At 53.4% G+C, this 23,935-nt stretch overlaps 4 protein-coding genes across 4 annotated transcripts; all 4 read left to right on the top strand.

Annotated features, from left to right (window-relative positions):
* Positions 1-1,236: 1,236 nt before the first annotated feature.
* On the top strand, positions 1,237-5,976 carry CDR1_1 (Multidrug resistance protein; the record flags this gene model as incomplete). Its single annotated transcript, XM_056208959.1, has 2 exons — positions 1,237-1,960; positions 2,009-5,976. The coding sequence occupies 2 exons, from the start codon at positions 1,237-1,239 to the stop codon at positions 5,974-5,976; spliced, it is 4,692 nt and encodes a 1,563-aa protein (XP_056075781.1).
* Positions 5,977-9,999: 4,023 nt separating this feature from the next.
* N0V89_000133 (uncharacterized protein) lies at positions 10,000-12,012 on the top strand (the record flags this gene model as incomplete). Its single annotated transcript, XM_056208958.1, has 1 exon — positions 10,000-12,012. The coding sequence occupies one exon, from the start codon at positions 10,000-10,002 to the stop codon at positions 12,010-12,012; it is 2,013 nt and encodes a 670-aa protein (XP_056075780.1).
* A 3,829-nt stretch (positions 12,013-15,841) lies between these two features.
* On the top strand, positions 15,842-17,187 carry N0V89_000132 (uncharacterized protein; the record flags this gene model as incomplete). The annotated part of the gene is made up of 4 exons (XM_056208957.1): positions 15,842-16,099; positions 16,149-16,535; positions 16,595-16,942; positions 16,996-17,187. The coding sequence occupies 4 exons, from the start codon at positions 15,842-15,844 to the stop codon at positions 17,185-17,187; spliced, it is 1,185 nt and encodes a 394-aa protein (XP_056075779.1).
* Positions 17,188-22,233: 5,046 nt separating this feature from the next.
* N0V89_000131 (uncharacterized protein) lies at positions 22,234-23,639 on the top strand (the record flags this gene model as incomplete). The annotated part of the gene is made up of 5 exons (XM_056208956.1): positions 22,234-22,479; positions 22,550-22,619; positions 22,673-22,855; positions 22,905-23,134; positions 23,232-23,639. 5 exons carry the CDS (start codon positions 22,234-22,236, stop codon positions 23,637-23,639), a joined length of 1,137 nt encoding a protein of 378 aa, XP_056075778.1.
* Between the last annotated feature and the right edge of the window lie 296 nt (positions 23,640-23,935).

Genomic DNA, 23,935 nt, shown 5'->3' with positions numbered 1-23,935 from the left:
GAGGCTGAAGTCTGCACGTGGCAAGGCTGCAGGCGGGCTCGGAAACGGAAGCACGAGGCATCCGTAAGGGTTCGCAGGCTTGCACGGCTTGCCAAGGGGCTGGCGCTAGCGCACGTCGGGTTCGTTCTGGAAAATGGCTAGACGACGGGGCCACTCATGTTTTGCGAGGAGCGCGCCAGGGTGCTAATTTACTAGGGGGATTGGGGGTTGCTGCGAGATTGGCTGGCTTGGACCCTTGGAGGGGCCTTGGAGGAGGAACGGGATGGGTCCGGCCAAGAGGCACGCCGCGTGCAGTTTCGCGGTTTCGTCCGTGGATGTCGGATGCGAAGGTGAGGGCTGCAAGGGGGTTGCTGGGCGTCATCTCTGGACAGAGGGCGGTGGGGTTGCGGGGAGGCAAACGGCGCAGACTCGGGTCGACCTGCCGCTGTGGAGTGGGCGGGCGACGTTGTCACTATCGCTATCTGATTCTGGTGCGTCGGACGAGCTGCGGATTGCGTACTCTGTGGCTGCTGATGGGTTCGTTTGATATCGTTTGATTTCGTTTGACCGTTCTGGTAGCAGCCGAGAGATGTCAGATGTGACGCCCGTAAGCATGTCGCTGTGAATGGTCACGGTAGCAGTGGGATTGAGGCCCACAAGGCGTCGCCAGTCGCCTACCGACTTCTGCTTCGAGCATGCGCCAAGCTTGCGCGCAGATTGCGCAATGAAGGTGCTGTGTGTGTATACACGGCGACATTTGGTGTAGCTACTTGGTACAGCGCCCGGAGACTGGTTGGCGGATCGCTGTGCATCACAGCTGGCGTCATGCAGATTCTGCGCGTCAAGCCCGCGACGGCGGATCTCCTTGTGCTCGTCCGTGTCGAGGGTTGCATGTCGGCTGGCCGTATGCGGAACGGGCGCCGCGTATTCGCCGTATGCACACGCGAGGTGGAAGACGGAGGCTAGCCTATCCGCCTGGCGCGTGTGGCCAAGGCGCACCGTACACACCGGAATCTTTCGACGACGCTCATACCGAGCTGGCCTTAGCCGATGATCGCTGTAGTCTTTTATTATCTTCTGCTGCCTCCCGGAGCTTTGGCTTTGATTTGTCCCTCACTTCCCGTCCTTCTCTGTATCCTCCCATAATACACCCTTTAATACTTTGTTCTCTTGTTACACTAACTTTCGGGAAGGAGGTCACCCCTAGCATTGGAACTCGGCAGCACAACCTGAGCCGACTTGAAGGGGACCGCGAAGATGAGCTTGGTCGGCAACTTTACCTCCAACGGCGACCGCGAGGCTGCCCATAATGGAGTCGCCTCTGTCGGCGCTGCGCATCCCGCCGAGCGCACAGGTGCCGACGACTCGGACGACTCGACCATCGCCGAGGAAACGCGCCTAAACACACACAACAACACCGGCGCCGACGTCAAGGGCTCAACTTTCACCACCACACAAAACTCCGAAGCTGTCTCTGAAGCAGACAGCGCCGAGAGGCGCAATTCCGCCGTCCATGCATTAGCGCGGCGATACACACAGCAGAGCACGACCTCTACCGTGCTGCAGAATCCTTTCAACGCTACTATAGGCTCGGCGTTGGACCCCAATGGCGAGCACTTCAACGCCCGCGCCTGGGCCAAGGCCATGCTGCATACCCAGCTCGAGGACCCAGCTGCACCCCCGCCGCGCACCGCTGGTGTTGCTTTCCGGAATCTCAATGTGCACGGTTTTGGATCCGAAACCGACTACCAGAAGAGTGTTGGCAACGTGTGGTTAGAGGGTCCCGGGCTCGCGAGGAAACTCATGGGCAACAAGGGCAGCAAGATTGAGATTCTGCAGGACCTGGACGGTCTCGTCGAGGCCGGAGAGATGCTCGTCGTTCTTGGTCCTCCGGGATCTGGGTGCTCTACTTTCCTCAAGACAATTGCCGGAGAGACGCACGGTTTCTTCGTGGACCAGAACTCGGATGTCAACTATCAAGGTACGGCGGATATCTTATAATACAAACGTTGATGCTGACATGTAACAGGTATCGCTGCGAAGCAGATGGCCAAGGACTTCCGCGGAGAGGCCATCTACACTGCCGAAGTCGACGTGCACTTTCCCATGCTTACCGTCGGCGAGACCCTCTACTTCGCAGCTAAGGCTCGTGCCCCGCGGCACATTCCCGGTGGCGCGACCGTGAACCAATTCGCCGAGCACATGCGAGATGTCATCATGGCCATGTTCGGCATAAGCCATACCATCAACACTCGCGTCGGAAACGACTTCATCCGCGGTGTGTCCGGTGGAGAGCGCAAGCGTGTCAGTATCGCGGAAGCCATGCTCAGCAAAGCTCCTCTGCAATGCTGGGACAACAGTACCCGTGGTCTAGACAGTGCCAACGCCATCGAGTTCTGTAAGACGCTACGCATGGAGACCGAGATCAACGGTGCCACGGCTTGTGTTGCTATCTACCAGGCTCCGCAGGCTGCATATGATGTCTTTGACAAGGCGCTCGTCCTGTACGAAGGCAGGCAGATCTACTTCGGCCGCACAACAGAAGCCAAGCAGTTCTTTGTCAACATGGGTTTCGATTGCCCTGACCGCCAGACCGATGCCGATTTCTTGACATCCATGACAAGTCCTCTGGAACGTGTCGTCCGCCCCGGTTTCGAAGACCGCGTACCCCGCACTCCAGACGAATTCGCCCAGCGATGGAAGGACTCACCGGAGCGCGCCACGCTTTTGCTCCAAATCGAAGAGTACAACCAGAGGTTCCCCGTCGGTGGCGAGCAGCTACAGAAGTTCAGGGAGTCCCGGAAAGCACAGCAAGCCAAGGGCCAGCGCATCAAGTCACCGTACACCCTCTCATACATCCAACAAGTCCATCTCTGCCTGTGGCGTGGTTTCCGACGACTAATGGCCGATCCAAGTATCACGCTCACTCAACTCATCGCTAATTCCATTCTGGGCCTCATCATCTCTTCCGTCTTCTACAATCTCCCTTCGACCACGGAGAGCTTCTACTCTCGCGCTGCTCTTCTCTTCTTCGCTATTCTCATGAACGCCTTCGGTTCTGCCCTCGAAATTTTGACCTTGTACGCACAACGACCAATCGTCGAAAAGCATTCTCGATACGCGCTGTACCACCCATCGGCTGAGGCGGTCGCTTCTATGTTGACGGATATGCCCTACAAGATACTGAACGCCATCACATTTAACTTGGTCCTCTATTTCATGACGAACCTGAGACGAACACCGGGCAATTTCTTCTTCTTTGTACTGATATCCTTCCTTCTTACGCTCGTTATGTCCATGTTCTTCCGGTCCGTCGCATCCCTCTCACGCTCTCTCGTGCAAGCTTTGGCACCCGCAGCCATCTTGATCTTGGGTCTTGTCATGTATACAGGTTTCGCCATTCCTCCGAATTACGTTCTGGGCTGGTCAATATGGATTCGGTACCTGAATCCTGTAGCCTACGCATTCGAAGCTCTTATGATCAACGAGTTCCACAACCGCGATTTCGCCTGCGTCAACTTTGTACCCATGGGACCAGGATACGAAAATGCCTCTGGTGTTAATCACGTTTGCTCCACTGTCGGATCTCAGCCTGGCAATCCCTTTGTCAACGGAGACGACTACATCAACTCGGCTTTCGAATACTACGCCAAGAACAAGTGGAGGAACTTCGGTATCCTCTGGGTCTTCCTGTTCGGTCTCATGGGCGTCTACCTCGCAGCCACCGAGTTCATCACGGCCAAGAAATCTAAGGGTGAAGTCTTGGTGTTCCGCCGCGGACACAAGGCCATCAAGAAGAGCAGGTCCACCGATGATCTCGAGGCCGCACCCGCCGGCCGCAACGTCGCCGTCCAGAACCAATCCGATGACCTCGCCATGATTGAACGCCAGACCGCCATCTTCCAGTGGCAGAACGTGTGCTACGATATCAAAATCAAGAAGGAACCTCGCCGCATCTTAGACCACGTTGATGGTTGGGTTAAGCCTGGAACCTTGACCGCGCTCATGGGTGTCTCAGGTGCTGGTAAGACTACGCTTTTGGACTGTCTAGCTACTCGTACTACTATGGGTGTCATCACCGGAGAGATGCTTGTCGACGGCAAACCTCGTGACGACTCTTTCCAGCGGAAAACCGGTTACGCCCAACAACAGGATCTCCATCTGTCGACCTCTACCGTCCGTGAAGCTCTTACCTTCTCAGCTGTTCTCCGTCAGCCGGCGCATGTTCCTCGTCAAGAGAAGATTGACTATGTTGAGGAGGTGATCAAGCTTCTCGAGATGTCTGAATACGCTGATGCCATCGTCGGTGTTCCTGGCGAAGGTCTCAACGTCGAGCAGCGCAAGCGTCTTACCATTGGTGTCGAACTGGCCGCTAAGCCAGCCCTTCTGCTCTTCCTCGACGAACCCACCTCCGGATTAGACTCTCAGACCTCGTGGGCTATTCTCGATCTGTTGGACAAGCTGAAGAAGAACGGCCAAGCTATTCTCTGCACTATCCACCAGCCTTCTGCTATGCTTTTCGCCCGCTTCGACCGTCTTTTGTTCCTCAAGAAGGGTGGCCAGACTGTGTACTTTGGTGAGGTTGGTCCGAACTCTAAGATCCTGATCGACTACTTTGTGCGCCAAGGCGGAAAGCCTTGCCCGCCCGCTGCCAACCCCGCTGAATGGATGCTCGAGGTCATTGGTGCAGCTCCTGGATCTTCTACCGATATCGACTGGCACCAAGCATGGCGCAACTCGGACGAGTACGCCGCCGTTCAAGAACACCTCGCCGAGCTCAAGTACGAGCGCGGTCAGGCGACTGCGCTTGAACGCACTGTTTCAGCGCAGAAGCGTGACGACAAAGCCGCCTACCGCGAGTTCGCCGCACCCTTCGCAGAGCAGCTCCGCGAAGTTACCGTTCGTGTCTTCCAGCAATACTGGCGCACTCCCTCGTACATCTACTCCAAGACGGCGCTCTGTGCCCTCTCGGGTCTCTTCATCGGTTTCTCTCTCTTCAAGACACCGAACACCCAGCAAGGTCTCCAAAACCAAATGTTCGGTATCTTCATGCTCATGACCATCTTCGGCCAGCTCGTCCAGCAGATCATGCCCCACTTCGTCACGCAGCGCGCCCTCTACGAGGTCCGCGAACGCCCCAGCAAAGCCTACTCGTGGAAAGCCTTCATGATAGCCAACATCACCGTCGAACTCCCCTGGAACACCCTCATGGCCGTCCTCATCTTCTTCTGCTGGTACTACCCCATCGGGCTCTACGAGAACGCCGTCCCCACCGACGCCGTCACCCTCCGCGGCGCCCAGATGTTCCTCTTCCTCTGGATGTTCCTCCTCTTCACGTCCACCTTCGCCCACATGGTCATTGCGGGCGTCGAAATGGCCGAAGCAGGCGGCAACATCGCCAATCTGGCCTTCTCCCTCTGCCTCGTCTTCTGCGGTGTGCTCGCCACCCCCGAGCAGCTCCCCGGCTTCTGGATCTTCATGTACCGCGTCTCCCCCTTCAGCTACATGGTCGCAGGCATGCTCTCCGTCGGCGTCGCAAACACAAACGTCGTCTGCGCGCAAAACGAACTACTCCACTTCGAGCCTGCCAATGGCCAGACGTGCGGCGAGTACATGGGCGCCTATCAAAATTCGACCGGCGGCTATCCGCAGAACCCCTCCGCGACGTCGGGCTGCGAGTACTGCTCCATCGGCGACACGAATGTCTTCCTGGCTGGTGTCCACGCGGAGTACAGCCATGTGTGGCGCAACTTCGGGCTGCTGTGGGTGTACGTCGGGTTCAACATTGCGGGGGCGCTGTTCTTCTACTGGCTTGCGCGGGTGCCGAAGAAGGCGAAGAAGGAGAAGGAGGAGTTGTCTCCTGCGCAGGTGCAGGCTGAGGAGAGGGCTTTGGAGCGCGTGCGGACGAATAGGTCGCGGCGCACGGGTGGGGGGGAGAAGGAGGAGATTGAGCCGGCGCAGGCGGAGGCGCCGGAGGTTGTGAGGGAGAAGGCGTAGTGTGGTCTCACTCTCCTCTCTCTTATCGGGTGTCCTGGCCCCAGCGGGTCGAATTTTTTTTTCTTTTTTTCTTCGACACGTTTTCCGTGTTGTCCAAGCGTGGCATTTAGCATGCATCGTTTTCTTTTCTCTCTTTCTTAGTCATCTATGGGGGGCGTAGACATAGAGTCGCGCTGCCTTTGAGCATTTATCTAATATAGGCGGATTGTACATAGAAATGTGCGATTAAGACTTCCTTTCGTGCATGGTTTGCAAATTGATGGTGTTGAGAAGTGAAGTGATGTTGATGCTGGGTTGGATGTGATATGATGACAAGACTTGGTTGATTTGGGGATTATTGAGAAGGGTGGGGGTGCTGTGCTCTGCTGTGCTAGTCGAGATTAGACGACACAATGGAGATACTGCATATCTACATCTATACGAACACGTACTTCTGCAGACGGTTTATTCCCCGTTATATCGCATCTTGGTTCGAATAGATAAGGGTAGAGGGTGGGTGCGTGGGTACGTGGGTTGTGCTTTGGTGGAGGTTGGAGGTGTGTATGTGCTATCGTTTGATATTGTATAGGAGGTTGAATGGGAGAGGTAGTAGCAATATCTTTGCGTCCAGGGCTGAAGGGGAGGAGGTGGGTACGGTGTGGGATGTTGGTGGTAAGGATGAGCATGTTGAAGAGAGTGGAACGGCGTTTGCGGAGGAGGGGGAAACGACGGATTGCTTAGTTTCTCAATTTAAGGGAGGCTCGTTGCTGTTGCGGAGGAGTTGTCGCGCGAATTGGCGTCGGGTATGGGACGGATTTGTTTTGCTGGGGTGTGCTGGGCGGAGTAGTGCTTGGGTGGTACTGCGGGAACGCATCTGTAAGTCTCTACTTATATGCATAGTGGATATTGGGGTGGAAGATGGCTATCTCACCCCATTTGTGGGTACGTGGAAAACTGAGAAAGGTAACATGAAGGGGGGAGGAAGGTTGCTGTCAATGACTGGGGTCGAGGGATTTCTTTGAAAAAGGTCAGTGATCCTCATGCGGCAATAGGTTCGTAGAGTGTGAGTTTGTCCTGTGACAGGAATACTGAAACGATAAGCTATGCAAGGGGAAAAGTGACATAGAGTGGTCAAGTCGTCTGTCTGGTGTTCATTAAGGGCGTGATAGACACACAATCGCCATGCAAGTCATGCGAAAGGCATGAGCTCGTAGGCCATGAGCCATTGCTGCCGTATTCAATGCACCACAGCAATCGTGATGGCGTAACCATGTGACAAGCACGATATGGGATGTGTCCGGCGACCGACTTGAAGGACGGTGATCTGACATATCCTTCAAGCGTTGGGCAACACTAAGCGTGTCATGGGGCCGACTGGTTCGTACAAATTGAATGTGTTGCCTTCTGCGCCTTCTTGGAGCTGGTGGTTCGACTCTCCTGCGAAGGCGATGTTTAGACTTAGGCTTCCCGAACCCATGGTAGCGTGCTCATCGATGAAGAAGTGGGTACCGTGACAGCGAAGCGCTCGTATCCGCGCATGCTCGCTAGTATTTTCTCAATGAGGTTAAAATCTCAAAAATGCGATACGGTTATCCTACGCCATATCGTATTGGGCCGAGCTAAAGCCTCGCTTGAGTTGTCCATCGGTATGCTGTACGTCCAGATATAGCTCTAAAGCAGCACAATATGTTTCAACTGCGTCCTTGAACTGAGCACCGCGTAAAAGCTTGTAGCGTATCAGCCCCTGGACTACAGTGTTTTGAACCGGTCAAGGTTACACCGAGTATGCCCATCGGACATATCACCGCAGACAAATTTCTCCGCCCGTTTTTTGTACGCGCGTACCTCGTTTCCCACGCGATATCGACTCGTAACGGATAACTATCGATGGCGTCCTTTGACTACTGCAGGGCTATGATGGTGAGGTGCATCAGCGTCTCCACTGACCGGTTAGTGTCGCGTGACTTGAGGAAAGAGTAACTTGGTTGCCTTGGTTGCTACATCACGCCGACTGTTATCGTAAGAGTAGGATGATGTGAGATGCCAGCTGAATCGCCACTTCGTTCCACAGCGGTGTGTTTCTGTCCAGCGTGACTCCAGAAAGCCCATGGCTGCGGAGGTATGATGCAGAAGAAGTTCATCATATCCTCGTGGTGAGCGAAGAGCTGCAGCCCCAGATAGATCGACCACGATGCTTGTGGCTCGCTTATCGGGACCGAGTGCCGGCTACCAGGCACGCTAGGTACGTATCGGCAGATTCTTTCACACACCAACGCAACACCATAGCGAAGACATTTGTTTCAGAAGAGTATATTCCCAAATATTAGCACGAATTGCTTCAAAGTCAATTTTATTATGGTTTCGGTACCAGTTCTCACGAGGCCACCATGCTGTAGCCACAGAAAGGCGTATGACGCGTCGATACACTACATAGCAAGACGAGTCATGAGGGACCTCCCAGAAAGCTTAGCATTACACGTAGGGCCACCATCAGCTGTGTGCTCGTCGCCAGGTATCCGGGAATAGCAACCATCGTGGGCTACCTGAGCTTAAACAACCCAGCTTCGGCTTGGCGATCTGCAGGGCGGCGGATACCGGATGGATGCCAATACTTGATCTGTAGAGCTATCAGCCTCTGACTCCACACGTTGATCCGCCTTCTGCTAAGAAAACATCGTTAAGCGAACCTCTAGAGATCACCAACGAACGGTGACCTTTCTCACACCTCATCAGCTGCCAATGGGAACGCCCGATTGGCTCAGAATCCTGCTTGGTCGACTGGCCTATACCATTTGCGGTCCAGACATGCGTGAATGAGGAACTTCCAGTGTATCTTTCTGCATTGCTCACTATCGTAGCTCGCCAATTCTCGCATCATCGGACACGGATGGGGTATCCACTGAGGATTAGACCTGCGCCACTTGGCAGTACCGGTCAGCATGAACCCCACAAGGTTCGATATACTGTACGAGCGTCTAGGAAGGTTCCTCGTATGTATGACATGGTTGAAAGTATAGTGCCTATTAGGCCTCGACTGTCATACAGCCCGGCTGCTGTTCGAAGCGCCTATAAAGCGTGGTGCCATGCGGGCTCAAGATTGATCTCAGAAAGCCATCCGGAACGCAGTCTCAGGAGATCATAATCTGGGCAGGGCTTCACTCTTTCAGTCCCTGACCGACGCTTTTCCCCGTCTCTGCTTGTCCCCCTTTTGTTGAACATCGTACCGGGCACATTGCAGAGGATACAGCTTTGCAGCGCTGTGTCTTAATCACAGTCTTAGGGTAACACTGTCAGATCTGTGGTGGAGCATCTTTTCTAATATAGTTCAGACATGCTGCTCAAGTACTTGACGGCGGCGGCCTTTGCCATATGTGTAACCGCTCAGACCCCACTCGAGGTCAGTCATGATGGCAGCTGTGGCGACGGCGTGAGCTGCCGAGGCTCAATGTTTGGAGGCTGCTGTAGTGCCTCGGGGAAGTGTGGATCGTATGTGCCCTTCACAGACTGCGCATGATCTCGTGCTGATTTCTTCTAGTTCAATGGACTATTGCGGCGACGGCTGCCAACTCAAGTTCGGTCACTGCGAAAAGACCGTAGGGGGAGCCTTCACCGGATGGAACCTGCGGAGGTGACACAGGGTTCACTTGCAAAGACTCAGAATTTGGTGACTGCTGTAGCCAGTACCATTGGTGTGGGTCATCAAAGGACCATTGCGGCACAGGCTGCGAGTCTGGATTCGGAGACTGTTCAGCCTCTCTTGACGGCATCAAAGCCAACGCAACTGCATCCACCGCAAAGACACTTACGCCACGAGCTACGAAAGCTCCCAATCCCTGTCCAGCAGCGAACGGAAAGACATACAAGTCCGAATGCGGCGCTGAATTTCGTCTAGAGTGCGACCGGGATCGAATTAACGGCGATGTGCATTGGTCAGGCAACGGTTTCTACACCAATACCCTAGAGGAATGTGCTGCTGCATGCGCTCGGTGGCCTCAATGCAAAGGTGTCAACTGGGTCGACTACCACACTTTTGGTCCTTGTTATATGAAGACGAGTAACACACGAGCACGCAAGAACAGCGGTGTTCATGGTGCTGTTATGCTTAAGGGCTGCACAAAGTGGCGCCCTACCAAAACGCCAGCTTTGGACCAACCTCCGTTTGGCACACCAAAGCATACCAAGTCAACCAAATCAGCCAAATCAACCAAATCGACTAAAGCGACTAAATCAACCAAAGTGTCATCGAAGCCTTATGCTACCGCGAGCGGCTTCACTACAGTGACTACTAACTCGGCTCTCTCGACGATCACGCCAATCTCATCCGGCACTACCAAGAAATCGACAGCTGTTTCTTCATCCAGGGCTACAGCAAGTGCTTCTACCTGTGCGAGCGAGTTCAACAAGCGAGAGGAGGAGGAGGACGATGAGTGTACACCTTGTGAAGGACAATCGGGCTCGCTCCCGTACTGCGGCGCCGATGTCAACACCGACCATTATCAATTCACACCAAAGACATGTCGCACAGTCTACTACGAATTCGACATCACAAACGGTACTGTCGCGCCAGACGGCTTTGAGAGAATCGCCTTCTTAATCAACGGACAGATGCCGGGACCGACGATCGAAGCCAATTGGGGCGACACCGTTGTTCTGAAAGTTAATAACAAATTGACAGTTAACGGCACATCTGTGCACTTCCACGGAATTCGCCAGCTGAACACTGTGGAGAACGATGGCGTGCCTTCTATCACGCAATGCCCTATTGCGCCGGGTGAATCGTTCACGTACAAGTTTGTTGCGACCAACTACGGAACTTCGTGGTATCACAGCCACTACGCGATCCAAGCATGGATGGGTGTTTTTGGACCTATGGTAATACATGGACCGACATCTAAAGAGTATGATGTCGACGCCGGGACCATCTTCCTCAACGACTGGTCGCATGAGACCGTAGATTCACTATACGATGCGGCGCAAGACTCCGTCAACGGCGGACCTCGTATCATGGACAATGGCTTGATCAACGGAATGAACACTTGGGGTGTGCAAGGCAGCTCTAACCAGACCGGGCAGCGGTTCGAACTTCCTACCCAACTTGAACCCGGAAAGACGTACCTCTTCCGTATCATCAACGGCGCGATACAATCATCTTACAAATGGTACATCGATGGTCATAAGCTCCAAGTAATTGGCATGGACTTCACCAGCATTGTACCTTACGAGACGGACATCATCAGCATCAACATCGGCCAAAGATACATGGTTCTTGTGAAGGCCGATCAACCAGCGGGAGACTACTGGATGCGAGCGGACAACCAGAACGCCTGCGACGAGACCACCCAAGCCGACGACATCAAAGCCATCGTGCGCTACTCTGGTAGCGACTCCAAGTCCGTCCCTACCACAACGAAGTACAACTACACTGGAGAATGCGTCGACGAGCCGCTGTCCTCGCTTGTGCCGGTCGCAAAGCTTAACCCTACAAGCAGCGACGTCGAGTTCGTCGAAGACGTCACCCTCAGCACTGTAGATAACCTTTTCAAGTGGTATCTCAGCGGCACAACATTCATGTCGCACTACGAAGACCCCACGCTCGTGCGCATCCTCGCCAACGGCACGGCCCCAACCTACGCAGGCGACCTCGTCCTCTCCCTCCCCGAGATGGGCAAATGGGTTTACATCATCGTGGAATCCGCCATCCCACTACCCCACCCGATCCACCTTCACGGCCACGACTTCTTCATCCTTGCTGCGGGCAATGGAACATACTCCAAATCCACGCCTCTCAACTTCAACAACCCGCCGAGGAGAGACACCGCGATCATGCCCGCAGCAGGGTTCTTGGTGTTGGGGTTCTTGACGGACAATCCGGGAACCTGGTTGATGCATTGCCATATCGGATGGCATACCAGCGAAGGGTTTGCGCTGCAGATTGTGGAGGGCTTGGATATGATTGAAGGGACGGTCAAAGACAAGTGTGGATTGTACGATACCTGTGCGAAGTGGGATGATTGGGTGGAGAGCGTGGCATTCTACCAGCAAGATTCGGGGGTTTAGATGTTGGACTCGCTAAGGCCACATGTTCTAGGCCACATACTCTAGACCATATGTTCTAGGCCGCATATTCCAGGCCATATACTCTAGGCCATATGTTCTGGGCCATGTATTCTAGGCCAGATTTCATGAGTCACGAATGACGAATTGTTTACTGATCGTGCGGGTCGAGGGCAAGAGCGTGGTGAGGAATGTGAGCTTGCCGCCCTTGCAAGAGTGCGTGGCGCGCGTCTAATTGCGGACGATGAGCTGTGGTATGCTGTGGATGCGTCAGTGACGTGACATGCTCATGAGATTTGAGATTTAGTGGCAATGAGCCTGCGGAAGGTGTTTTCATATCTCTGGGGCATGTTCTGGATTGCCATGGTTGTACCTTCTATGTTGGAATCACAGCGCTGCAGATGTAGGCTGTTCAAGCATCAATTTCCGTGCTTGGCAGCAAGCCTGATGGATAGACAAAGTCTTTCTGCATTGAGGTCGGGGCGAGTGTATGCTGTGGAGCAGCAGTAAGTGAGTGCAGGATATGGCACCATTGAAATATCAGATACGGTGACTGCGAGCGAGACGATCTCTCTGGACTATTCTGATGCACCACAAATTTGGTAACAACTGTGCAGAATCGCAGTGGTGCCTTCTGTGGCCTCGTCGGTAACGAATAATGACTGAAGGTTGTTGAAGAGATGCGAGTAAGTCGAACATTGTGCCAAGTTTGCGTCTCCAAGTGCCGTATTTGCTAAAAGGACAGCGGAGAAGTTGTGGCCATAACCTTGCGGGCGTCTGTTGATTCCTGAAATGAGTGAAGACCTTGATGGCAAAGGTGCATTCACTGAAGCGCTCTTAACGAACTCCGTGGGCTCACCTACCCTGGCGAATGGCACCATTTAATTGAAAAGAATGCAACCGTTCCGAAACTGATAGCATGTTACAACTTGCGATATTCGATACGGAGACTGATGTAGTTCTCCACTCGTGGCGTCGAAGGGGACGCTGTGAAGCCTTGGTCAATCGGCCATGGCGGAATTTGCCGTCAGGGTAAACCGGAAGGAGACGAGGGGTTAGATGAAAAAATACCTAGAAGGCGTACTACGCGCGGCTATACATATAACCTACCTCGGGGCCTGGACGTTGTAGGAAGGTTCCTAACATGCATGTCAATCAGCGCATGGCCTAGCTGCATGTAATGAGATCTAGGATGGTGCTTGAAGCAGGCGATTAAGGTACAAGCGAATGATTGTCCCGGGGTTCTCTGCCCTTCGCCAAGTCTCGCTCCGGCAAACCTTGAGTCTCTCCGGGAGTGAACATTGGTGCGGGCCATGGACTCTTCCTTCCAGCATAGCCCACATAAAGTAGTGCCAAGCTCCGCGACAAAGCCATAAGAGGACCGCTCTTAAAAATTGAGACTGAGCCTGTGAAAAACATATTCAAGGCTTATGAGCTTTTCCGAGGCAATTAGGAGGCAAGGGGGGTCAGGGTGGACGGTGCTGGGAAATCCCCTGCTTCACCTGTACCTACCCGTACCTGCTTGCTGCCGTGTAACTTACCGTTAGCTTTTTGCATGCAATAGAATATCTTAATCACATCCGCCAGGTACCACTGACACTGGAAAAGCCACTGTTTTTAGCAGCACATGCTTCTCACCGTCCATGAGGCGTGAACAATAACAAGATCTACTGTCAAGATGTGGCTCAATTGATCCAGGCTCGAATTTACATTCAGAATTTAGGTCTGAAATTTGACCTGAAGCCTGGTGATTCAACACCAACGCGGAGCATTGCCGGTATATCGCGCCTGCGTACCGGAGAGACGGCCCTCTCATATACTGGCTCGCACCTAGATTTGGCGATTCAGGGTTAGGATCTCGACTGTAGAAGACATATGACTGCTTACTTGCGAGTAGATGTCCGCCAGAACGATGCGGTTAGTTGGTGGAAGTGCAGCCTTGTGCGACCGTAGGGAAGGGATCTCGGGTCGGATTGCTCCGAAACGCATTGGCCTCCGCCAAGATTCGGAGCAGGCCAAGTATCGCGTCATTCGCCAACTCTCCTCTTCAATCCTCCTACTTGCGTGGACTCCCGCAATGCCCCCTGCCACTCTTATCGCAATGTCCGCAGCGCAAGGCGTCAGTCCCGGACTGACTACACAAAGAGGCAGGCGACCACGCGGTGTGGCGCTCACGCGCATTCAGGGCGAGACAGTTGGCACCCAGCCAAGAACACGACGCGCAACCCCGTGTGCCTGACATCGCCAGTATCTGGAGGTGGCCAAAAACATGCTCAAACGACCGACAGCCCAATTGACCTCTTCAGGTATTGATCCCGAGCCACCACTGGCAGCTTTTTCGCAATGGCGGAAGGAGTGCAGCCACATCTTCACACCGTTCGGATGCAGCTGGTACAGCTCTAGAACCTTCAGACGACTGATCATCGAACTGCTGAATCGCCGCTCAGCGTTGTTCGTGTCATTCACCCCGGTTATCGCGTTATCATGTGGTTGTTTAAGGCCCCGTACCCCATAGATTGATGCGCGGTTCCACTAGCCGGAAAGAGGAGGTGCTTGGGCTTTACGTGCTTTTAAGCTTAAGTTAGCGGACGCTGCGGTCAGCAGATCGATGCGAAGGCTTGTGGGTGGTCAAGCTCGCCGACATCAGCTGTAGGGCTTGGCGCAGTCAAGTTGTTCCACGCCGGATCGCCTGCTCCTGGACAGTACATTCCTGGAAGCGGAAGGATGGAATGTGATCGCGCTTCGCGAGTCACTCCTCCGGCACTACGGGTTGTTCCATTGGCTTCCATGCAAATCACGCTTCCCAAGATCAGAGTTGATCGGCAATTGAGCCGAACAATGGCTAATTTGACCATAGCCTGTCATTGGACTTCAAACAAACAAGCAAACTCAGGGGACTCGCCTCTACGAGCATGCCCACGCACCGCGCTCCGACAGACACGAATCTACTTGCCGACCGTCCTCCAATATCTGATACTCTGTAGCTGTCTACAATCCACAGTCGTGCGGCCCAGACCATAGTTTACGCCAATAATATGCTCGAAGCGATAGCGGTTCGTCCCGAGCTTGTGGATGTTTTGGCCAGGGGATATCTGCATATTTTGTACTCATTATTCCATTCTAGGGGCAACTTCCGATGACGATCTAAACAAACAACCAATAAACTTAAGATCCCACCCACATCACATCAAAGAGCCCATGCTTTCCAAGAGAGACCACTGCTATGGCTTACTCCGGACCGGCTTCTGTCTTCCTTCTTGCTGCATAGTCGCCTTATCTGGCCAGGGTCTTAACCTTTGTCGATCGTGTCCCCTGCGTGAGATCAACCCCCCGGCGCCTTGCCCCACAGCGACTGCTAAGCTCACATCCCTGAACCAGTAAGTATCTTAATATCAACTGCTTGGCTAAGTCTTGGACTGGTGTCACTCCAAGTAGTTTCCCATCGTCTGTGCCTGGAGCACCCTACTGTCAGTTTGCTATCGATGCTAATGTCGTGACTAGGGCCTTTACTGCCGGTTGTCTTGTACGACCTCCCCTCTTGGGCTACGAGAGCTCCACTGCCACGTTGAGCCGCGGTGTCGTTGCCGAAGCTTCTTGTTGTGATTCTGCAAACGTCGGACACGCGATACCTGTGTAGCTTGAGTGCTGGTCCGTTTTGGAAGGTGCACCGCCTGTCGTTATTCACTCTACCTGCTGCAGGTCTGGCGTCACAACTATATAAGGACCATCTACATCTCACGAAAATCACCAGGCCCAGTCACTCCAGTCTTCTGCCCCATATCACCGACCTTCGCTCCAGCTCACCGGCTCTCTTCGTTGACATCTCTCCAAGATGCGTCTCGAATTCATCACTCTCGCAGCCCTGCCTTTGGTGCTAGGCGCTCCGGTCGTCACTCCTCTGTCCGGCCAGGTCATTCCCGGAAGGTACATTGTCAAGTTCAAGAACAGTGACATCGCCGCCTCTGCTGTCAACGCCGCTCTTGCTCTGCTGCCGAAAGCTCCCGCCCATACCTACAGCCTTAGCAACTTCAAGGGTTTCGCTGGTGAGCTCAGTGACGTGATGGTCAAGGTCATTGCAGCTCTTCCCAACGTCAGTGTGTCCATATCCTCATGTAGTTCGTTGTTGATCATTTGTCTAGGTTGAGTACATTGAACAGGACGCTATTGTCAAGGCCACTGTCTGGGAAGAGGACGTAGCTCTCGACAAGAAGGCTCTCACAACCCAGACCAGTGCCACATGGGGTCTTGGCCGCATCTCGCACGTGAACAAGGGCTCGACCTCTTACATTTACGACACCACCGCGGGATCGGGTACGTGTGCCTACGTCATTGACACCGGTATCTACACCTCGCACCCCGAATTCGAGGGTCGTGCCACCTTCCTCGCCAACTACGCTGGCGATGGCTCTAACACCGACGGCAATGGCCACGGCACCCACGTCGCTGGGACTATCGGTTCCAAGACCTACGGCGTTGCGAAGAAGACTAACCTCTACGCTGTCAAGGTCCTTGACTCCAGCGGCTCTGTATGTCTTGATTCCACAAAAATAGGACTGAATCGGTCCGTAAGCTTACTGTAACCTAGGGTACTAACTCTGGTGTCATTGCTGGCATCAACTTTGTCGCCAGCGACGTCAGGACTCGCAGCTGCCCCAACGGTGCTGTTGCTAACATGTCTCTCGGTGGCAGCAAGTCCACCGCCGTGAACTCCGCCGCCGCCGGTGTCGTCTCTGCCGGTGTCTTCATGGCTGTTGCCGCTGGTAACGAGGCCCAAGCGGCTGCCAACGTCTCCCCCGCTTCTGAGCCTACTGTCTTCACCGTTGGTGCCACCGACAGCTCTGACGCTTTCGCCTCCTTTTCCAACTACGGCTCCACGGTCGACGCTAACGCTCCTGGTGTTTCCATCCTTTCCACCTGGTTGAACGGTGGTACTGTAAGTGACACAGCCAGCCTTGGTTCGATACCGAACGCTAATTCTGCCTCTAGAACACCATCTCCGGAACCTCGATGGCTTCTCCTCACGTCGCTGGTCTCGGTGCTTACCTCTTGGCTCTTGAGGGCAAGGTTACTCCTGCCGCTCTTACCTCCCGCATCACGTCTCTTTCCAACAAGAACAAGATCACCGGCATCCCCAGTGGAACCCCCAACTACCTTATCTACAACGGCAACGGCGCATAAGTCTGCTTCTTGAAGTCATCTAATGTCTAGTATGCTATTTAGCATCTTTAAGCATGTTGAAGAGTGATCAGGGCGCTTAGGGTCGTGCATAGTGGGTGGATTGCATCAATGTTCTTGCGATGTTACGGCGCGTGTGTGGCTATAACTGATCCATTCTCAATTGAAGCATCTTCTGATTGATCATCCTCTATTCTCACCGCTTGGCCTTGTGACTTGTTCCTTTCGTTCGGGACCGAATGACTATGCTGCTGAACAGTAAGCGTACGATGTAGCACGCCACACGCGAATGGCTACTGCAGCCACGCCGCTGCCCTTGTGACGGACGCTAGGCTGTGCCACAGCGCGAACTCCGAAGGATACACGCGCAGTAGTTTCTGGCTAGTCTGACGACGCAGGTACGACCGTCTAACGTTTCTTTGACAGCATGCGAAGTACGGCGGGTCATTCAGAGGATGCGGCTCCCTGCATTAAATCCGGTGCGCTCCTTCATATGCCACAAGTAGTGAGCGCTCAGACAAGCAGAGCCATCGAAGCCAATATTCTACCTTCACTGTATGATCAATGTACAGATGCCTTGAATTGTATAAAGCTGCCTATTATCAACGTTGTCATATTTCTAGTTCGCAACGCCTCCTATCCCAACCTAGCCTACCATCAGAGGGCCATCATGACTACTTGTTGTCGTACTTCGACCGATGACCAGTTGCGGTCAGCCAGCGTTTCAATGTTTCACCTTTGGCAGACGCCAGCTTATCCGATTTGATACCTCCCCCACCTGCCAGAGATGCTCGGGTCATTCTGCCGTCGATGACAAGAAGTTGCGTCAATGCTTTCTTTGTACGTAATTCGACAGCCTGATCAGCATGGCGGCAGCTTAAGGCATTACTTGGTCTGTCGTAAGTAGATGACTAGGCGATGGTTGAAATAAGCTCATGCGGCTGCAAAATGGTTGAATTAAGCTCCTGGTGCGGCTGCAAAATGTCATGGCGACAAGGCTTCTAAGATCTTCACACGGATCTGGAAACTGCCCTTTTCAGATGTCGATCTTGTCATGTGCTTGTTATGATATTCCCGGATCTTCATGAACACCATGTGCATCGGGTAGATTGTTTCGCCAAGGGGTGCTCCAAAGCCTCGGGTCGAGTCTGCATTCTCTCTTTCGCCACTTTGATCACGCGCTGTTAGGTAACGCTCGTGGGAATAGCTTTGATGTGACTTGTTGGTGTTTTCTTGAGTATTGATGCCTATGATGGAACCATGGTACACTACGTAGCTTGATAGCACTGAGAGCCCGAGTCTGCATGCTATATGGAGCGCAACGAATCAGGACAGGGCCCAGTGTTGAATTGATATATGAGAATGTGGTCAAGAGTTTTTGATGGGATGTTAATATATATTGCCGGGCAAGCGGCAAATTGGGACCTTATGTGCGACAACCGCATAGTGAGGACCTGCTCCGTATCCGATGTAAGGAGCAGGCATGTGGAGCCTCTTATTCTAGCCTCCGCAACATCACGTCGGAGCCTGCATGCTATCTACCTCAACCCAAAGGACATCAGCCGCAAAGTTCAAGCATCAAACCGAGACGGAATTTCGAACAGAGAACCAGTGCCTGATCGAGGGCCATCGACCTTCCTAACGCGGACTGGACTTCAAAACGTCAAGTACCACACACTGTAAGTGGCACTGCGAGTCCGCGACTACCAAATTGCCGCGGAGCGTGAACAGAATTAGGATCTCAACTATGCCGCAACTATACCGCAACTATTGTGTGCATTGTGCGCTCGGGCCTCTGTGAAATACGCGCCAATGGTAGGAGGAGACGAACAGCTACAGGAATCAACCAGCATAGCATTAAGACTAGTCATGCCGTCGTCTCCAGCAACACCTAATAGAACGCACGCTCACGCAACGGAGCAAGACGTTCGGCGTTCTTCGTTGTTCTGATCTTCGGCTTCTGGCAGGTGCAACCTTGCGGATGCTTACCGATGTCGAATCGGCAGAGCATCCTCCTTCAGCTGCAATTCCACGAGGAAAGAGGACACTGCTCACCAGAGTGTTCATGTGGACCAGAACTCGAAAAGTACATACGGAACTGTAAATCGATTGCGATTGGTATAACGTGTAATCCTCTGCAGGCGCCGGGCATTCGAACACTGTCTCTCGAGGCGACATGAGGCCTAGAATCAGCACGCATGCAGCCAACAACCCCCTTATCACCACCGCCTCCAATGGGTCCAGGCAGTCGAATTGCGAAGCGAAGTTTGACCGATGCTTGCACGCACATGCACACCAAAGCCTACGGTTCCGCATATAAGCTGTCGCCTCTGCGCACGAAAGAGAGCGCGCATTGAACATAGTAGTGCTCGCCAGCGCACATCTTTTCGAACAAGACTCTTCGAGTCGCGAAAGCCTCGTGCAGGCCTATACTCGGTCTTCAATCTGACTTTGGTCTGCAAGGTCTCGGCAATACCACTCCTCGTTTCCCAATAACTCCATCCGCCAGCTCTCGCCCACTACAATCGTGATACGTGCTTGAGATTGTGGAGCGGACAAAAACTCCACCGCCTTCAGGCTGACGTTGTGTGGTATGCCTATTCTCTTTCTTCCGCATTATCCACTCTGACACAATCTCTTCGAACAGCAGAATTCACACCAAGACCGGCCCAGATGTATTGGAACATCGATCTCTCTAATCAGATGCAGTAACAGCCGTTGAAAGGATGCACGCGACATTCGTACCACTCGTTTGTTCATGCGCAACAGCCTGGCGAAAATACAGAGTCAGAGTTAAGGGACACAGCCAACCTAGGATTCTCGCTACATGCGCGAATCAGTTATGCTAGTTAGGGTTCACGAAAATACTCTTGCGAATAGTTGTCGGATCGAAGCTTGTCACTTCCAGCTGACCTAGATGTCAGTTCGTTTTCCAACTTGCCACTCGGCCGCGATTGGGGACCGGCGTTCTGACGACTTGCAACAACATTTACCTATCCCGCCTCGGTCAGTAACACCAAGGTACGGACCGATCATCGCTTTCTGGTGCATGTCACCAGATCTTATCACGCAACATTCGGTGACAGTGCCCACAGCTTAGCACACCGGCATGCATCTGAACGGGAGCGGCGACTAGTGTGAGATAGGACCCTTTCCAAACCCTGATCTGCCTCGCTTCTGACTAGAGTAGATCTGCATGATCTACATCATGGTCGATCCGCTTCATCAACTTCTTGCTGATATCAGTATCAAAGGCAAAACAAGAGGGTCACTCGGTCAAGTGTCAGCATGGAGACCCACGACAATCGTAGCTATGACAGGAAGAGCATCGCAACGTATTGCCGAACATCAACATCACAGCCCCACGACGAGGCAGTACAGTACCCCAAGCTTGCAGCAAGACGCCTTATCCTCTTATCTTTCCATCATGGCTTGGCATGCACGCGTGCATTATTGTACGTCTCACGGCAGAATCCCTTTTTGGTAGGTCCTAGGTTCGCCGCAAGTCATTACAAGCTTTTGTCTTAGGCAATCGAATGACGATTTAATCTAAAGCAACACAGCCGACTCCGACAGCGAATCAAATACCGATCGGCAACTCTCTACCGGAGGACATCCCTGCCAGTGCCGACGCAGCGGAGCAGGCTAATATATTAGGTGCACAGACCACCCTTTGAGAGGTAGACGCACGAGATCTATCCCCACGTTCAACACGGCCTCTGCTGAATCCCTTCGTATGGGTGTATCCTCGCAAGTCAGTCTGTGACTGTATGCTCACCGGTCACTACTACTCGGCGATGAGGGCCGTGCCATCGCGCGAAGACAATGGTCGGATCTTTATTCTGGTCATCTTACATTTTCACGCTTGATCAAGGACCGTTTCGAGACCTCTGACACGAAAAAAGACATTTGCGACGGTATTGGATCATAAGCTGGTGCAAGAAGTCGAGTAAAGAAGTAACCAATCAGTTAAAGCATATCGGGGGCGAAGTTCTACAAGCGTTAGCGCAAACGACGATCCACCGCATCTGCTGCTGACTGTCCATTGCAACCCGAACTGTTGTTCGGCCTGGCAAGCCTTATCTGCTATCGAACCTTTCCACTCACAGTCCCGCGTTTCGCGATAGCAGGGTTCGGAATACAGACCTTGGCGGCAACACTACTTGACATCGACGTCTATCCGGTAGGTTCCTATGTTGGGGACTTGGACTAGCCGTCAAGAGAGGTGAAAATGGAGTAAACTTGCTCGTATCACACTCCGGATCCTTCCTACCCCACTGTGGGTCGATATAGGCAGAACCATTGACGTGGGATCTTCAACGGCTGTGTGCGGAGATGCCGCACACGATCCTACCAATACCTTCAAGAAGTTTCAGGGCAGGAATATGTCCCTCTAGACGCGCTGACGGCCACTAACTGTTTCGAGCGAGATGCATGCATCCAGGGTCTGCGAGAAGTCGTTTGGCATGCCACCTCCCACCCGTTCTTCAACGAGTCCACGTTGTGCCTGACACCGATAAGGGCAGCTTCACATGCGTTGAGCTGGCCTCCGCGATGACCACGCTGGCCTTCGCCAGCTGTGAAACGATTTGAGATGCCGATGCCGGGAAGGGTCGATGGTTCTTGCGAGCATCTACAAACTTTGGTAGAGGATGGGCACATGGCTGATGGTGCACCCTGCGACATTGTGCCTACCCGCGCAGATGACATGGGTCAGCATCCTATCGGGCTGTGTGAAGGCTCTCTTAGGGCAACCTGTAGTGTCATTCTACTGCATCATAGTATTTGGCTTTGCCTCAAAGGAACCACCAAGGCTGCAGCTACGCCAGGGTTCGTTGTTCAGGCCACTACTGGGGAAGGTGGGATGGCACAACGGCAGCACCTGCCCTTCACGAACGGCATGGCCGCATCTATAAAGAGAGCGCTTACAGCCAAACAGTACTGCTTCAGCTCACATACTTCAGCACAGTCAAGCAATAGAGCTTGCCGTTGTTCCCCACGAGTCACATTCCGCTGCAGTATTTGTTAATCCGCTTGCCTACCTACAACATGTATACCTCTTTGCTTCTCGCACTCGCGCCTGCTGCCGCCCTTGCAGCACCCCTCCTCCAACAGCGAGATGCTCTACCTGGCAAATACATCGTTAAAATGAAGAGCGACACAATGTCAACCATGAGCTCGATGACAGCCGACCTAGCGAACGTCCCGGAGCACGAGTACTCCTTCAGTGGTTTCACGGGCTTTGCCGGTACCCTCTCAGACACCGAGCTTGCGAACCTCAAAGCATCGTCCGCTGTAGGTTAATTCGAGATATCTCAGAGGACGAGGAATCATTGGGTGTGGTGTACTTACTTTGGTCTCATAGGTCGACTACATCATCCAGGATGCTGAGGTGACGACTCAAGATATTCAGTATGAAGCGGATGCTCCATGGGGTAAGTCGACACGGAACGAACAAACAATTGCAATTTCTCACGGTATTCACAAGGCCTCGGCCGTATCTCTCACGTTGAGAAGGGCAACACTACCTACGCCTATGACTCATCAGCTGGCGAGGGCACTTGCGCCTATGTCATTGATACTGGCATCCTTACGACCCATCCGGAGTTTGAAGGGCGCGCTGAGTGGCTGGAGAACTTTACTGGCGACGGCGATGACTCGGATGGCGCAGGTAAGCCAGTGTAGCCCAACTGATGCGTTACATTTCTGAACTGCAACAGGTCACGGCACTCACGTCGCTGGTACTATTGGTTCCGTCACTTACGGCGTTGCCAAGAAGACTAAGCTGTATGCCGTCAAGGTGCTTGACGCCTCAGGCTCCGGTACCTACTCTGGAGTGATTGCTGGCATTGATTACGTGGCGACCGACCATACTACTCGCGACTGCCCCAAGGGCTCTGTTGCCAATATGTCCCTTGGTGGAGGAAAAAACCAAGCTGTCAACGACGCTGTGAGTCCATTTCTAAGAGCTTATAGGGTGCCTGGATATACGACTTGCACCATTATGTTTCATGTTGTGGAAAACACGTGTGCTGATCTATGACCAGGTAGCAGCCGCCGTAGCCTCAGGTGTCTTCTTTGCCATCGCCGCAGGAAACAACAACGGTAATGCCGCGAACTACTCTCCTGCATCGGAGCCTACTGCTTTCACCGTGGCCGCCTCCGACATCAACGATGCAAAGGCCTCTTTCTCCAACTACGGCGCTCTCGTTGACATCTGGGGCCCTGGCGTCAGCATTCTCAGCACGTGGAACGATGGCTCGACCAACACTATCAGCGGCACATCGATGGCTACTCCCCACATTGCCGGACTGGCCGCCTACCTTTTGGGTACTGATGTTGCTACCGTGGACACCGTTGGCCAGACCATCGTCGATCTGGCTACGAAGGATGTCCTGACGGGTGTACCCGCCGGAACCATCAATGCTGTGGCGTTCAACGGTGTCACCGCTTAGGTGCCGGACGCTGGCATTACGACGACCACTACAACAACGACCACTACAGCCTCAACCACATCTGTCTCGATCACTGTGACGACTGAACCCGGGGTCAGATCTGCTGCTTTTGAGCCTACCTCTTGGCCCGCCATCTGATGCTTCAGTCGTTTCTGGGAAGAATAGAAGATGTTGTGTCGACAATGCTATGGGTGGCGCAGGAGACTGGCCATGCTATTCATACATTCTGTCCAAGCTAGCCTAATTACTAAACCTTGATGATACAACTGTCAAGTTCGCATCCGAAACCATGTGCT

This window comes from Didymosphaeria variabile (genome assembly GCF_027946475.1).
Source record: "Didymosphaeria variabile strain IMI 356815 chromosome Unknown scaffold_1, whole genome shotgun sequence".
NCBI classification, from domain to species: Eukaryota; Fungi; Ascomycota; class Dothideomycetes; order Pleosporales; family Didymosphaeriaceae; genus Didymosphaeria; species Didymosphaeria variabile.
The sequence above is the reverse complement of the archived record's forward strand: the minus strand, read 5'-3'. Positions and strand labels throughout refer to the sequence as shown.